At 33.8% G+C, this 17,471-nt stretch overlaps 3 protein-coding genes across 5 annotated transcripts; 1 reads left to right on the top strand and 2 right to left on the bottom strand.

The window, feature by feature from the left end:
• Window positions 1-9: 9 nt before the first annotated feature.
• Window positions 10-1,387, bottom strand: LOC100499681 (uncharacterized). Its single transcript, NM_001251343.2, has 2 exons — window positions 1,220-1,387; window positions 10-622 (listed from the first exon to the last, which is right to left on the bottom strand). Exons 1-2 carry the CDS (start codon window positions 1,308-1,310, stop codon window positions 114-116), a joined length of 600 nt encoding a protein of 199 aa, NP_001238272.1. The 5' UTR covers window positions 1,311-1,387; the 3' UTR covers window positions 10-113.
• A 656-nt stretch (window positions 1,388-2,043) lies between these two features.
• LOC102660972 (putative F-box protein At3g58860) lies at window positions 2,044-5,351 on the bottom strand. 3 transcript variants are annotated; one of them, XM_006605975.4, is made up of 4 exons: window positions 5,233-5,351; window positions 3,467-4,434; window positions 3,203-3,364; window positions 2,044-3,105 (listed from the first exon to the last, which is right to left on the bottom strand). In XM_006605975.4, the coding sequence occupies exons 2-4, from the start codon at window positions 4,421-4,423 to the stop codon at window positions 2,818-2,820; spliced, it is 1,407 nt and encodes a 468-aa protein (XP_006606038.1). In that variant the 5' UTR covers window positions 4,424-4,434; window positions 5,233-5,351; the 3' UTR covers window positions 2,044-2,817. The 3 variants fall into 3 exon arrangements, with proteins under 3 accessions (XP_006606038.1, XP_040869240.1, XP_040869241.1); XM_041013306.1 differs by lacking the exon at window positions 5,233-5,351 and adding an exon at window positions 5,031-5,152; XM_041013307.1 differs by lacking the exon at window positions 2,044-3,105 and having other exon boundaries at window positions 3,112-3,364.
• Window positions 5,352-10,209: 4,858 nt separating this feature from the next.
• On the top strand, window positions 10,210-16,662 carry LOC100794796 (polyadenylation and cleavage factor homolog 4). Its single transcript, XM_006605974.4, has 7 exons — window positions 10,210-10,950; window positions 11,795-11,896; window positions 11,981-12,235; window positions 13,467-14,129; window positions 14,737-15,600; window positions 15,701-16,249; window positions 16,450-16,662. The coding sequence occupies exons 1-7, from the start codon at window positions 10,615-10,617 to the stop codon at window positions 16,492-16,494; spliced, it is 2,814 nt and encodes a 937-aa protein (XP_006606037.1). The 5' UTR covers window positions 10,210-10,614; the 3' UTR covers window positions 16,495-16,662.
• The last annotated feature ends 809 nt before the right edge of the window (window positions 16,663-17,471 follow it).

Here is a 17,471-nt window from a genome sequence, read left to right as displayed (position 1 = left end):
ATTTCCTACTAGAAAAGCAGATGTCTTCGTTAAGCTCACCCTGAAACAAGCAATACATTTGATTGGTAACAAAATTGTAACCATGAAACATTCCAACAGCCAACCTCCTTGTTTCATAACAGCAAAATGTAACCAACTAAGAAGAGCACTGAGCAGTAAATCAATCCAGATTTAGAAATCAAATTGACACCATTAGAACTATAGGGAGCAAAGGTTCCTGAAGGAGTGTTAGTGGTCAAGACCACAACAATCCAGTTATCTTCTGAACCAATACCAATTCCTGTATACTTTGTGTCGTTGAGACTATCAGAGTAGAGAGATTTGGTGAAATTAGCAAGGACAAGACTTGGAACCAGGCCAGGAACACAGGCAGGCATTACATTTCCATCCCTTGTGTTGGAAATAGCCAAGTCACACTTGGATAAAAGGTCTGGATAGTTGGAAAACTGAGGTTCTGTGCCAGGTACAGTGTTAGCACCTGTGGTATTTGTGCAGGGTTGTTTCTTGAATTGGTTAGCTAGTTTTTCGGCAAGGCAATTTGCATTATCATTCCTTGTTAGAGCTTTCAAGTTTAACGATGCTCGATACTTGTTGATACCTTGATAGAGATTGTCTTCCTCATCTGCAGGAGACTGTTAAGGTGAGAGTGCAGTCTCAACATGTCAACTGCAATAAGTATGCATATGCTAGTGAATGTGCACATGTGCCAGAAAAAAAAAATGACACGAGAGATTTTAAAATTAATTCTACTCATCACGTCTCTTACTTTTACTTGGACATGCACGATATAATTGTTTGTGGTGCATGCAAAACAAATTGCATGTGTCATACTATTATATTCTGTTTTAACATATTTATCCAATACACGTGGAACGAGATAAAATCTAGTTCAGCACTCAAACAAATGATTAGCAAATGATAACATTGCGATCAGCTGCAAACAATCTTTAGTCTCCCATTTACACATGGAAATCCCAGATCAATCTGTCTCCTTATCAGATCTAGCTCGCATAGGCCATTGAGAAACACAAGAAAGACACCACTCAAAACACAAATGATCAAAACCAAGTGTACCCAGAAAATAAAAAACTTCCGAGTGGTAGAGTTACGTTAGGGTACTAAGGAAATCATTAAGAAAAGTATTCATACACAATAATTGCTGTATAATATATCAAGTGAAAATGAGCATTAGCTGATTCAAGAGAGAGCATGTACTCACCATCGTCACATTTAACTGGACAATTTATTAAGAGAATCACAAGTGAAGAAAGGAGAAGCCAGAAGCACAGAGAGAACTTGGGCAGCACCATCCTTTGCAGTTGAGTAGTAGCAGAAGGAACGGTATAGCTAGAACTGATGTAGATGAAGATTGAAGACTCCTCCTATAGCAAAAAGAGTTGCCACTTTTGGATCCTATATGAGGGGTGCAAAGTGCAGACGCAAGTTTCCTTTTGCAGGATTCTTTATTGTTTCTCCAAGCATAAGTTAATAGACAGCACACTAACAAACACTGAGGAAGACATCGCAACGGTAAAGGAAAACGGTTGCTCGTGTTTCAGTATCAGATTCAAATTTGTGTATGTCCTTTTTTTCGCATGCATGGCTACATGCCATGTTTGTCATATTGTATATCCTTTACTTGTAAGAAATTCTCCTATGGGACGTTAATCGCAGTAATTTTATATTTTCTTCAATTTATTGCTATTGTGGAATTAGTCTGCCTTATCTCACATGACATAGTGATGATTGTCTGCAAAGTAAAAAAAAAAAAGTGTATTTATACGTAAAAAGTAAAAAGTCCGTCTTAAACCAATTTGGTGCACCGAATAAATTGGACTGGATATTATGATGGCGGGTCATCTTCTATGCACTATTTTAATATACATACGGAATGTAGTAACCTCCCACAGATAATGAATCATTGTCATCTTCTATTTTTCCAATAACTTAATGTAACAACTTATAATAGCAATAGTTATGAGTAATAAATTCACACCCACTTTTTACATCCTTAATTCTCGCCTTTTTTACATCCTGCATTAATTCGCCCTGTATGTGTATATAATAATATTAACAAAAGAAAAATAAATAAATAAATCACCGATTATAAATGCACTTGTATTATAATATATTTTATTGGAAATTTTATCTTATAATTAGAGATTCAACCTAATGTTTTACAGAGAAAAAAACAATTATTTCAGCAAGAAAAAACTGAAAAAACAATATTATGATTTCCTGTCAAATATTTTAAAAAAGAACGGTGCTATTGCTATGCTACGAAAGAAAAGTGTTTCTTAATAGACTATAATTTTGAGATGCATTTTAATATACAGGCACCCAAAACATAAAAAGCGAAAAAAAAGTAATTGTGTATGATTTCACTTGCCATAATTTTTTTATATTCAACAAACGAAACCGATGTTTCGAAGAAGTGTGTATAAGTCATCTATTCTATGTATGTATCTCCAACTAGAAATTTTCAGTGAGGATCCATACAGGTTACAAAAGATCTCCTAGCCAACAAAAAAAACCTTGTCAACAAGGCACGATTTTTACACTATTATATCCAAGACTAGACAGATCAAATATAATTGATCCAAAATTACAATAGAAGTAAATGCTTTCAGAAATCTATAGCGGACTTACTAAGAAGTAAAGAACCTAGCTTAATATCTTTCGGGTTGCAACTACCAACTTTGTATACCTTCCGTCTCCTTTCAGCGACCAAAGTCTAAATCCACAAAAAACATAAATGGTAGGGTAAATCTCTTCTGCCGTAAAACTCAATTTCCATAAGGACCACCATACAATAGTTCAAGAAATATTGATTGTGCAGTAAGTGGAGGCTCTAGGAAGCATTTGTAATTTTTCAAGAACATCCCTTTCCCTTGCCAAACCGTCAGAAAATTTCTCATGATGACATATTATATCCATTTGTAGTAAAATTTCAGCATGTTTAAGCAAACTCTTCACTACTTGCAGTTCCCCATCTGTTCCACAGAATTGACTTATCCTAATCAACTTGAGATATCTTGAGAAACAAGAAGGTACGGGATCCAGTATCCAACTTCCTTCTTCATGATTCCCAGACAAACAGACGCCCTGCATTTCAGAAATCAGAATCAATTAGCTAATTGTATTTCATACTATACATAGATTTAAAATAAACCACAAACACTCAAGGTTACAGGAAAGTTACAGATTGGAAAACGAGTAATTCAAGACATGGTAATTTCTCAAGGAACTTTGCTAGTGCTCTACAACCAAAATTTATCGCCGTTCCGGGTGAAAGAAATCCAAGATATGTCACTTTGTATAATACAGGCATGCAGGCACATAAATATTCAGAATATGTGAGAACCTAACAAAATGGCAACATTCCATCAGAAAGAGACACAAGCAGAATTAATCAACATTTTAAACAAAAGTAGCCCCAATTTCCACCTAATAACAAGTTGCATACCTCAAACGCATAAGGAGTTAGCAATAGTTCTTTTGCACAAGAGATCCCTCTAAGAAGCCTACCAGCTCTTTGAGCAACTTCTCTTAGTCTGCTACTCTCTCCAATGTCATCAGTGCTGCACAAGCCCATTAATCCCCAATCGAGGGATACAGAGTTATAGATCCAATAGTCATTTCTGAGTGTACCAATGTAATAAAAGGAGTTGAGGTTCTCTGCAATAATAAAGAACTGACAATTATCCTGGTCTGCTAAATTTTCTTTTATATCCAATTTCTTAAGCATGGGAAGAGCTATGGTAACAATTTCAACATTCAACCAGCAGCAGCTATCCAAAGTTAGCTCCTCCAGGACAGGCAAGCCAGAAAATAGTCGTTGAGTGGACTCATAGCCAGGAAAAACAACATACTGAAGAGTCAACAACTTCAAATTCGAAAAGTGAATGGAAGATGGAAGGTTGAGCAAAATGTCTGCCACTATAAAGGCCTTCCTGAGTGTATCACATGTAAATAGGCAATGAGGCAATTCAAGAGGCTCCAGATGAATCTGATCTAGTACAAGAAGCAAGTGTTGAACATTGTGCTTTACTGCAGCACATACCCATGAATTGATGCGGGAAGCATCAGTAAATACTTCACAAACCAATGCAAAAAGATTGAGATCCAATGGTTTACGGAGTGCAATAACTCTATCCACAAAATCCATGAAGAGTTTCCTCTTCTGGTTCATATTCGGTGGAAATTCTGCGAAGTCAAGATTTCTGACAAACATCCATTGGGAATGCCACCTTCTAGACAATACACTTGTTTTAACAGCATCTTTTGTTGGAAGTAAACTTAAAATGTGTTGAATGATTTCGTTAGGTAAATTGCCTATCCAATCCTTGTGTCCATCCACATTCACTTTATTATTCAACTTCTGAAATTTGGCCTTGCAAGTTGACAAGCCTTCTTCTATCATTTTATGTTTTCCTAATGTACAAATGCATCATCATAAGTTACAAAATGCCACAAATTCCAATATTTTCTTCTTTTTCATTTTTTTTTTCTGTTTGACCAAAATAGGACAGGACTAAATCAGATGACCAAAATTGGAACCAAATTCTTTTCACTATTCCTTGAAATACCCATGATTCTTCATCTAATCAGATGTCTAAGTGTGTGTTCCGATGAGTGTTTGCAAAATTTATTTAAAGTGAAGTAACTTATATTTGAAAGCTAACAGCATATTAATAGTAAAACTCAGTATAAACTTTTTGATCCAACACAAAAGCTACCTAAGGTTACTTAAACTCAAAATCAATTATAAACACAATCAGTTCCTCCACGTAAAACCAAGCATGTAAACATTTACTTAAAATCACATTAACTAGTATCTCAACCTAATGATTCAACGTAAATGTCTCAACTTCAAATCCTAACCCCTATTCAACAAACTAACATTTCACATTAGCATTTCATCAAGCAAAACCCTTGTGGATGCAAAGCCCCAACATGAATATGAACAACATAAAACTTTTTAGTGGATATAAAACCCCCAAAATAAAAGAGGGTAAAGTTTATCTTACTACATGCCAATCTTTCCAAACTTAGTAAACTTTTTTAGTGCTATAACGCTGTCAAACGACGTTCACCTCCGCACAACTCAAAATTATCTTCACCAATTTAAAATATTATTAGACAGAAGATGAACATTGAACATTGAACATTGAAGAATAAAAAAAATGAAGCAATTTTTTTTTATATAAAAAATATGAAGCGAGACGATACCGTGGTTGAGTGCTTGTTACGCAAGTAGAAGAAGTTTGCTTCAGGTCTTCTCCCTCCGAAGTTCACTCCTTGCTTGGGATTTGGGACATAATATACTGTTATTATATTTATACCTCGCTTGAAAACAATGTCGTTTAAGTTCCACGAATGTAAATGACAAATGCACAAAGCATTATATTCACCCTACTATATCTATAATTATTATAATCTATAAATAATTTTATTTGGTGTTATGTTTTTTTTTTTTACATTTTTATCCTTAATTATTATAAATATTTTATTTTAACTTTTGACCACAATTACAAATTTCAAAACAAATTACATTAAATTACATGCATGGATAACTTTCAAATTCAAACCCGGAGTGTCTTTTTTGCACTAATAATAATAATATCACCGCATTGTTTATACTTGACATTAATATTTTTTTCAATATATTTCTATTATTAGTTAAAAGTTATCAAAGATTTAAAATGGACTAAAATACAATTTTGATCTCTTTTAAAAAATAAAGATATTTGATCTCCAGTTTTTCAAAATCAAATATTTTGATTCAACTTCAGTTTTCCAGGGTGTTGACTAATAAAAAATGTTGATTATTAATTTGATTAGTATAATATTTAATTTAATAAGAATTTAGTTAAAAACTATTAACTATTTAAAAATCTCTTTAAACATACTACAAGAATAAAAATTTAATTAAAAATTTCAATATTACAGTGTCATGTTAGCCATTTAACATCTCACTGTTAACGTTTTCTTATTAACCATCAATTTTCGTCAATGTCCTAAATATTGATGGTTAAACCAAAAAAATTGATTTTGAAAAATAGGAAAATCAAATGTTTTCACTATTTTAATTGTACGAAATTCTTGGAATGTGTGAAACTCCAAGAACAAAAAAGAAAAAAGAAAAAGTGAGTGCTAAGTTAATGAGAGTAACATTGAATTGTAGTGGAGAGGAAACACTTGAGGTCACACAAATTTCTCATTTTCCGATGACTCTTTTTCATGAAATTTAATTCCCAATTTTATATTTAATAGTAGCTTCAACGGAAGACTTGGTGCTTGACATTATTGTTTCCCAATAAATCTTGGTTAATTCGTTTGGGTTACCCTTCAGACCCACTGAATATACTTTTTCAAAAGGAGATAGTATGCGTATATTTTGCTTCAAAAGTAATTTTGCTATTAAGTATTCGTTCATCAAGCTTGAAACGGCGTTTCCAAAAGGATCTCCCTCCTTCCCTTTCTCTACCGCCGTTAGATCTGCTTCGTAATTCTTGCCACCGCAATCGAAACTGTAGCCTGTTTGGAGGGCTGAAACAGATTTGCACTCAAAAGCAATGAAATAAGGAATTTGTGCATGTTATCAGTGAAGGGTGTGAAAGTTTTGAAAAAAATTATGGGCCCATGCCCTTTTATTTTCGGTAGACCGGAAAAAAAGGGAAAAAATGAAATTGAAAATAAAATTTTAAATTAAAATAGTATATAAAAATGTGAGATTCTTGTCAAAATTTTAAAATCTTTCTCGTATTTTTGAGTTCTTTTTCTCAACAACCAAACATGACCTTCATCTCAAATTAGAAGAAATGGGATAAAAGAAACCGTTGCGGAAGCTTTTTTCATTTTATGAGCTTTCTAAAATTGTCCTCGAGAGACCCTGGTAAACCTCTTTGTTATCCTTGGAAGCAAGCGTTTGATTTCACTGTTTATTTTCTATTTTTATTTTTTGAAAATAAATTTTATTTTCAAAATTTATGAAAATCCTAAGATAGCATTGTGTTTTTACTTCTTTAAAAAACATAAAAAAATCAATTTTATTCTTGTTTTTTAAAATATATCGAGATAAAATGTTTTCTTGATTTTAAAGAAACATATTTTTACCTTATTTTTTGTTGTCTTTAAAAATGGCAACAAAAAAATACAAAAATCAAAGGTCATCTCATTTTTTATTCTTTTAACTTTCTTTCATCCGTTTTTATTTCTCTCACACTTTCCTCTCTTCTCATTTCTCTTTGTCAAAGACACTCTAATTCATTTTGGAAACCAGCAATTTCCAACTTTCTCAAAACAGAGAAAATAAAGCACTTGTGTAGCTTTTTTCTCTTAAAATTAGTTAAAAGGACACTTATTTTAGAACTTTTTTAAAACGTGGCACTTATCATAGGATAGAAGAAACCGACGAGTCTCTAAAAATCCGAAATCAGGTGCCGTTCTCCCAAAAACTCGCCTAGTAGAAGAAACCCAACAGTTTTCACCAACATTATTTGATTTATTTCTTCTCCCAACAGTGCCGGGTGCGGCAGCTGCACTATTCTTACGCGGAGGAGAAACAATGTTACTGACTTAACCCTTCAAGGAGACTCTTATAATTTAAAAAATAAAATTGTAAATTTGATCCCTTATTTATTTCAAATTTATAATTTTGATCATCTTATAATTTAATTTACAAGTTTAGTCCTTTGATTTTTTTAATCCCGTTATTTTAATCTTCAATTCCGAAATTTGATGTTGATTGTCTTTTCAACGTTAACTATCACATGTCGCATTTTTATTGGACGTTAATTGTCACTAGTCGCATGTTTATTATAAGTTAATTTCATACACCTAATTAACATTAACCTCCAATAAATCGTGACATTTAATTAACATTAACCTCCAATAAAATCGTGATACGTGAAGGTCAATGTTCAATAAAAAAACGTAATACGTGATCGTCATTGAATAACAATGAACGTCCGGTTTTGGGATTAGGTACTGAAATAACGGAATTGAAAAAAATAGGTAGACTAAATTCGTAAATTAAATTATAAGAGGATTAAAATTGAATTCTGAAATATATTGGGATATATAATTTTGTCAATTTTAAAAGTAAAATGACTTATTTGGTTTTTATTTATTTAGTTTTTTTACCTTTTAAAAAATAGAATTTAGTTATTTATCTTATTTTCTTAATTCAGGTTATTCTTTTTTTAAAATTATTTTGATAATTTATTTTATTTTTTTGTTTAATTTAATTTTTCGATCTAGTTAAAATTGACGTGGTTCATAACTTCAGAATGCATCTTTTTAATTAAAAATAAAGTGGAGGAAAAGGGAAGAAAACAAAACAAAAAAAAATAGAATTTTAAATAGATTAAACGATTAAAATAAATAATTAAATTAAACATAAACTTAAGATAAAAGATAAAAAAATAAAAAATAAACTACTAAATTGAAGAAAAAAATAAGATAAATAATCAAATTAATTTTTTTTTAAAAGATTAAACTATACCAAACACTAAATAAAGAACCGAATACATCTAGCCCTTAAAAAAACCATGTATTGTTTCGGGGTTGTGCCTTTTTTTCGTATTGCTATTTGCTTCACTAGGGTTTTAAATTTTGTTTTGAATTCAGAAACATCGGATTCGAACTTCTTCATTGAAAAAAAAAATAAATTATATGTTTGGGCCGTAGACTTTGGGCTATATCACAGGAGTTGTTATTTTCGCTCTGCTTTTATTAAGTTTTCCTCCATTTTTTTCTCTCTAAAAAATCGATAAAAATATCTTTTAAATAATTCAATTAGTCCTTTATGTGCTTAAAGTGACTAAAATGCATATTTACTCCTTCATGCTTTAGAATTTGTACAATCTAATTCTTCATTTTTTTCACATAAATTATCAACTTGAATCTTCTTAAAAATATTAAGGACAAAAGATACTTTTAAAAATATGTGTATTTGTTTCTGTTATGTCAAGTTGAGTAATTGAGGACAATAAATAATTTGAAGCTATTAAAAAATGTTAGGGAAAAAAATGAAGCTTCTAAAATATAAATAACCAAGTTGAACAAAATCTAAAATATAATTGCACAAATGGTCTTTTAAAAATAATGTCAGTTTTTAATTTTGGAACATCACTTTAAATTAATTTTTAACTAATTTGATATGTGAAGCTTGTATATTTAGATTAGTTCACATGATAAAAAATAATTAATGTCTGAAACATAAAAGTTATAAATATGATAAAAAAAATGCATGAAGAATGTCTGTCATGTGCAATTAAAAAAAATTATATCCTAAATTTCAAAAGTTTTACTTTGGTATTTTTAAATGTTTTTATTCAAAAGAAATATATTATATTAGGTTTAATTTACTCTTTTTCACTTTAAACTTTTATTTTAAGACAAGAGATAAAGAAATATATTATATAAGATAAATATTTAATAAAAATAAAAGATTTAAATTAAAAGATAATAAAGATAAAAAATGATAAGATAAAATAATAGAAATAAAAGATTAAGATAATAAAAGATAAGTGATAACATGCTAAAGATCTTCCTTTTTGATATTTTTTCTATCTTTTTCTCTCTTAATCTATCTTCTTTTTTATATTTGCAAGTCATAAATAATAAAAATATCAATTCTTATTATTTAAGCCAAAATTAATTGTTAAATAAATATTTTTAAAGATATTTCAATATATTTTTATTATAAAAAATAATTCACATCAGAGATGGAGAAGTTCAAATATGAAATCATTTGTTGTTGGAGATGTTTAAATTTTATATTTTAGATTTATTGCTTGAATTTTCTTTTGTTAAGACATTATTTATTTTATTGATGTAATGTATTAATTATTGAGATTTTATTTACATTTGTATTAAACTTAATTTCATTGTATTATATTTTTATTAAAATTGAAATTATTTTAAAATTAGGCCCGTGAATCGGCCCGTTTGACCCGTGAGGTCCGCGGGACGGAGACAGACCAATTTATCTGATCTATGTAAGAAACGGGACGAACTGATCCAGTCCGCTGTCAATGCGGACGGGCCTTACGCGGGACGGGCCGGCCTACTTGCCCACCCCTACTTTTTATTCACTTTCTCTACAAATGAAGACACACCAATTGCTTAATTTCACTGTTTTATTTTTCTTTTGTAAGTCAAAACTCAAAACTGTTCTATTTCACCTCTCCCCCACCCCCTCAAGATTGTTTTATTCCTCAAAATGGAAAAAAAATAAAATGCCATTGCATACCAAAAAAGAAAAAAAAAATTAAACGAAAGCGAAGAGGGACATCCCGATCCGTGGCACGCTTATGAGATGAGGAAAGTGCAATTTGGGGGCTTCAGAGATCAGTCCCATACTCCAATCCCATCCCACGCCCTCTCAGAAACAAAACAAGGCTTTCAACTTTCAATTCAAAACTCCCCAATCGCATAGTGTCGCCGTTTCTACACCGTCCGATTCAAACCCCATTCCCTTCCCCATCTCCAATTTCAATTCCCCTCTCTATGCCGCCGCATCCCCGAAACGGCGACGCATCCTCCTAAACCCTAACCCTAACCCTAACCTCCTCCTTCCTCTTCCTCTCTCCGAAACCAATATTTATGTTCTCTCAAAACGTGATTCTCCCTCCCGAAAACCCTAGACCCACGGCGTTCGCTTCCAAACCCATGAGCAATGAGATCGCGAAGCCTCTGCCGTCGATTCTCGTTGGCCGCTTCAAGGCTCTACTCAAGCAGCGCGACGACGAACTCCGAGTCGCCGCCGGCGACCCCGTACCGCCGGCGTCCACCGACGAAATCGTCCAGATTTACGAACTCCTCTTGTCGGAACTCACGTGCAATCTGAAACCTATCATCACCGATCTCACAATTATTGCCGAACAGCAGAGGGAGCACGCAAAAGGCATCGCTGACGCAATTTGCGCTCGGATTCTCGAGGTCCGTCTCCGTTGCCGCCGAAACTTCTTCTTCTTCTTCTTCTACCTCTCGAGATTTGTACAATGTCATGGAATCGTTTTATTTGTTGGGGTCAAAATTATCCCTCTCCTGTTGCTTCATTTTCTTTTTAATGTCACAATTCGTGTTCCAATGCTTCGTTTTTTTTTTTAGTTCTGCGTTTTTTTTATGCTTTTGGATTCTTTTTTTTTTCCTGGAAAATGAAGGTCACCCAATGACCGAGGGAACGATTGGATTATGCTCAAATTGACCGTTGTTTTGGACGTTATATTAAAGCGTAATGAAAAAAATAATGTGTTGGCACTGGTAATTGAAAGAATAGGAAATAGTACTATCTAAATGAGTAGATATGGGGAGTTTCTCACGCATTGTGAATATTTGGTGCAATGCGTTTGAGGGCTTTTTTCAATTTCAGGAAAGTCAAGGGGATACGAATTGAAAATTGAAATTTGGAATACTACTTGTTCTGGAAAGGCTCAGGACTGCGATTAAAGGAAAAGTTGTTCTTTTAGTTTTGCTGAAATAAAGTAATTTCTGCAAAAAAGAAAGGTTATTGAATGAACGAGTGTTTAAATCCGTAGGAAAACGTTTTGTAATTTTTTAACAGTATCGCAGCATGCATAAAATGAGATAATAGTATTCAAATAATACAGAATGTAAAGAAATTAACGACTTTTTAAATTATCAAGTCCATTGCGAGTTTTTGTTGATTCATAATAGAACATTAGTATTTCTACTTTCTGAATTTGAATCTCTACTTTATTTATATATCTGGCTATGCCACTGTTACATGGGAATTCAATTTTTTGGAGATATTCTTTTGCAGGTGCCAGTAGATCAAAAGCTTCCTTCACTCTATCTGTTGGACAGTATTGTGAAGAATTTTGGGCAGGAATACATTAGATACTTCTCTTTACGTCTTCCTGAAGTAGGTCAACTAGAGTTGCTGGATTGTTTTTAACTTTATCATTTTATTCCGCAACTGAAACGTTGGCTTCATTTTTCTCCTCAGGTTTTCTGTGAGGCGTACAGGCAGATTCAGCCTACTTTGCATTCTGCTATGCGCCATCTTTTTGGTACTTGGTCAAAAGTCTTTCCACCTTCAGTCCTGCGCAAGATTGAAACTGAGTTGCAATTTTCTCAAGCAGTTAATACTCAATCATCAACCCTGAATCCTGTCAGGGCTTCTGAATCATCTCGACCAAGCCACGCCATACATGTTAATCCAAAATACTTGCGGCAGTTGGAGCGCTCAACTGTGGATAGTGTAAGCTTTTTTTATGACATCTCTGTCTTCCACACAAACTATACAAGGACTAGGCTGAGGCTTTATTAGCTAGCTGGTACCATAGAGTTGTATATTTCAGTAACGGAATTGTTTATTGCTTTCATGTAACCATAACAAAAATGTAATTTTTGTGGTAAATATCTCATTTTATCTCATGGTGGGATCTCTCTGTATCCATCATTCCTTTCTTGCATGTCTGTCCATCTCTCTGTCTTCCCAATAACTTTTCCCCATTTTCTTTTGGGAAAGATTATGTTCTCTTTTATGCTAAGTTTAGTATTTGGGGGGGGGGGGGGGGGGCGGGGAATCTATTTAGACACAACCCGTATCTTGTGATGGATTGTAAACTGCTTTGGAAAAAAAAATTTATTACCTTTTTTGTTTGCTTACCTCTTTCCTCCAGAGCCTTTATGAATTATGACTAAGGGCCTGTATGTTTACCATCTAAAATCAATTTTACAGTGTGACACACATTCAAATGGAAAATCTGGTTAAGATGAATTTGTACAAGCATCCCAATAACATTTAACAGTTCAAAACCAAAACTTCCATAATCAATTACCAAACTTCAAAACAAATGATTGCTAAGAGCATGTTTGCTTCCTGGTTTAGGTTGAATGGATCCATGTCCATCAGAAGCTACTAGATGTAGCTTATGCATATTTAAGGTGCTAGACATGGAGAGAGGGTAGTTGATCCACGTTAAATAACCTGCTCCAAACATAGACTAAATTTTACACATGCAATATTTTATTTATTTATCGTGATTTAATGAATTTTCTAACTCTAATATAGGTCATTTTTTCCCTGATTCCTCTTTAAATTGATGATCCTGGTGTCCTTAGAACACAATGACAGATTAAATACTTCTGCCTTGTCTCCCTTTGAGAGCCTCCACTTTGCATATTGCTAATGGCAAAAAAGTCTGTTTATTGAATAGTTTGGCTGGCAACATATCAGACATACATAATTTATCTGTTTGTCTCTATTATTTTTAATTATTTTGACATCTGAGAGATTTGTCTTCCTGGCTCATATTTTATGTTTGGAAGTGAAGGAAGTAAGTACTGTATCCATTCATTCTAGGAAGAAATTGCTGCTGAATATTTAGCATTCAATAGAGAAAATTTTCAACCCTTATTTGGGAAAAAAAATCTTGCAAACAGATATAACAAGTGGCATTGTGACAGTGTTTGTTTTATCCACACAGGCTAGTAAGACACATCAATTTTTATCAAGCAGTAGCAGCCTTGGAATATCCTCGTCGTCCCCTTCAAGAATTGGAGTTGATAGGCCTTTGTCTGCATCTATGGATGAATATGCAGTGGACAATTCTGCTGTCAGGTTAATTGAGAGAAACTCGCCTCATCCTGCTGTTGATTATGGAGTAGCCAAAGCATTAGGTAGAGATGTGGATTTGACTGAATGGCAGCAAAAGCAGTATCCTGGTGATGGTCGTAATCGATTTCCAACTTCTGTTACATACAGCCTTAGTAATGGACATCAGCGGCAAAGTCCAAGAGCTTTAATTGATGCATACGGCAGTGACAAAAGCCAAGAAACTTCAAGCAGTAAGCCTTTGTTAGTTGAACGTCTGGATAGAAATGGTATAGACAAAGTGTTGTCAACATCTTGGCAGAATACTGAAGAGGAGGAGTTTGACTGGGAAAATATGAGTCCAACCTTAACAGACCATAGTAGGAATAACAGTTTATTGCCTTCAACTTTTGGTTTCTCTAGGGAAAGGCCTGGTGTTGCAGCTAATGCAACTTTGTCGGAGCAAGATACTAGGAAGGGGTGGTCTAGTGGATCTCAGCTTCCTCCAGTAGATGATTCTTCTGCCATAGCAGAAGATGCATTTGCCTCTTCGACTGTATGTTTCCTCACTTCTTTACTTTATTCCTTCTGATTTATATTGTTTTAATATGGTTTATGATATTGAATTTGAATTTCCCAATTAAAGTATATACCTCTAATCAGATGCCATTGATGCTTTGGGTTCTGATGATAATTTTCTGATGATGAGGGTCTGGATAGCTTTGTGTGGGTAGGCTTAATCAGATGCATGAAATTCGTTCACACTTGTCTGGCAATTGGTCTCTTCTCTAATTTAGTTCACAGATGTTCACTAATGCCACATTTTTTACAATAAAATACTGTTTTTTAGAAGAAAAAAAATTCTGTTCATATTCTGCATCACTATTTGGCATTGACTACCCTTATTTTTTATAATTAAAAGTAGAAATTAGTTCAAGGTAGGTTTTCCATATATTGTCATTGCTTCAATCCAAAAGAGCTTTTGCATGAAGATGTGTTAGAGATGTAATATAAAACCATTTATGTGTCTTCACCTAACAGTTTAAACTTTAGTAGGTATAATTTGTTGTTGAAAGTTTATTTTAGTTTATTTAATTTGAAAGGAAATAGGAGTTGCAAGTAGCTTGCTAATAGAATTGGAAATTTGTTTATTCTTGCTACAGTTTCGTCGCACACCCCCGGGTCAGGTACCTGGATCCCAAAATCAAATCAATCATAGCCTGGGCTCCTCTCAACCTCATGATGCTTGGAAGATTTCACATCATCCGTCTAACATTTTTAGTAATAGGGGGCGAGCAAGGAATCTTATGATCCCTCCTATGGACAACATTCGCAATACAGATAATAACCCGTATTGGGTTCGACCATCAATGTCGAGGATGGAAGCTCGGCCATCAGTTTTGCCAGCACCTTTTGAAATGAGGCCTTCTGTAAATGTGAATGTAACTAGACCGCCCATCATAAATCCAATAAATCCATTGCAAAAACATGTTAGGAGTCAGTTCAATGCAATAAATACTAGTAATCCTATTGCAAACCATGTAAATAAATCTTCATTTATGCCAAAACAGTCATTTGACAGTGTTGAGAACAAGGATGCAAGTATTTCAAAGATACATCAGTTGCCTAATCAGCTTCCTGGAGTAATTTCTTCAAACCAGCAAAATCATGGGCAGGCACCACAACTACAGTTTTTTCCATCTCAGGATCCATCAACCTCACAATTTTGTCATGGGAGTTCATTGCAGGGACATGGTGCTTCTATAAGTACAGCCATGTCAAATCCCTTACCAGTTATACCATTCCCTTTACCATTTCAAAGTATTGCAAATAACCCTTTACATTTACAGGGTGGAGCCCATCCATCTTTACCTCCAGGTCGCCCTCCTGCTCCATCTCAAATGATACCTCATCCAAATGTTGGTGCATATATGTCAAGCCAACAGCCAACTGTTGGATATACTAATTTAATTAGTTCTCTAATGTCGCAAGGTGTGATCTCATTGGCTAACCAGCTGCCTGCACAGGTATCTAATATTAACATCTATCAGAAGTTGATTTCTTTCAGTTTTTTCCCATTTTGATTTGATTGTGACACCCAAGAGTTAATTAAATATTTGTTTTTAGGATTCTGTTGGAACTGAGTTTAATCCAGATATTCTGAAGGTTCGTCATGAGTCTGCAGTCAATGCCTTATATGGTGATCTCCCTAGACAATGCACAACTTGTGGGCTGAGATTCAAATGCCAAGAGGAACACAGTAGTCATATGGATTGGCATGTGACTAAGAATCGGATGTCTAAAACCCGTAAGCAGAAACCCTCTCGGAAGTGGTTTGTTAGTGACAGGATGTGGCTCAGTGGTGCAGAGGCATTGGGAACAGAATCAGCTCCAGGTTTTTTGCCAACAGAAACCATAGAAGAAAGGAAAGATGATGAAGAGTTGGCAGTGCCTGCAGAAGAAGACCAGAATACATGTGCATTATGCGGAGAGCCTTTTGATGAGTTTTACAGTGATGAAATGGAGGAATGGATGTATCGAGGAGCAGTATACCTCAATGCACCTACGGGAACAACAGCAGGCATGGATAGGACTCAGTTAGGCCCCATAATTCATGCTAAATGCAGATCAGAATCTAATATGGCCACCTCTGAAGATCTTGGACCAGATGAAAAGGTATCTTTTTCTCTATCTATTATTATGCACTGCATTAGCCTCAGTTTTTTTTTGTCATAAGATTATCGTCAACCATTTGTTCCATTTTAATATTCCTTGGTCGCAATTTTTTTACCTGTATGGTGATTATGCATGCCTGCATATGCTTCAAGGAATCTTCAGTAAATACTCTCTTATTTATTTAATTTATTTATATGCAGGGTGCCGATGAAGAGGGTTCCCAAAGGAAACGAATGCGAAGTTGATCAATGTTGACCAGTTTTGTGCATTGTAACTTATGATTTTCCGTTGGTGTATCTCATAGAGTTGAATCTTGCAATACCATGGCCATTCTGCCAAAGTCATGTACATGTATAGTTGGACTAGTAACGTTCATATTTTCTTGCAGCCAACGGTTACATTTTAACTTAAAATTATTTCGTCCCTTGCATTTTTGTCCACAAATCAAGTATTGTTAGTACATTGTTATTTCTCGGATGGGGCACAGGGTTTTAAACTATGCAGCGAGGTACTATCAGGTTTTGGCAGAAAATATTATACTTGCTACTAATTAGCTGGTAATTGATATAGAATTAGTTGTTTGGACCTACTGTTTGTATTTTATCAAACTCATGCATAAATGAGAGCAAACTACAAAGATACTCTATTTCAATTTTTTCAAATAAATTTGTTGTGCTAGCCGTGTCTCTCCTTTCGCCCGTATTTGCTTTTTTGTTTTTTAATTCCTTATCATTATGGTTGCTAGCTGTCAGGGAATAAAAACACAGGCCGAAGGCGTCGCATGGAGTAACTTCATTTTCATCTAATCTAGGATGAGACATGACATTTTATTCACTTAAGATATGCAAACAATAGAGTCAAGACTATTGTATATTTATAATTTTTTTTTAATGAAAAGTGCTTGATAGTGGAACATTTGAGCTAGCTTAATCTTATAAAAAAAATAGTTAAATGTTCTTTTAATTTTTATGCAAACAAACTTGTTGACTTATGGTGCTGGGGACAAAATTCTTTAACACAAGTTATGAGGATTAACTCGCACAAACTCTTGGTTATATAGATCAGGATTTCATTGTAATAGGTACAAGCCATAATTTTCTTTGGGGTTAAGTTGTAATTTTGATCTTTCTTTGATTTTTTATATTCAATTTCATTTTTTTTCTCTGATTTTTTTTCAATTTTACTCATGTTTTTTATATTTTTTAATTAATTAAATTAATTT

Source organism: Glycine max, chromosome 20 (genome assembly GCF_000004515.6).
Source record: "Glycine max cultivar Williams 82 chromosome 20, Glycine_max_v4.0, whole genome shotgun sequence".
Classification (NCBI taxonomy): Eukaryota; Viridiplantae; Streptophyta; class Magnoliopsida; order Fabales; family Fabaceae; genus Glycine; species Glycine max.
The sequence above is the reverse complement of the archived record's forward strand: the minus strand, read 5'-3'. Positions and strand labels throughout refer to the sequence as shown.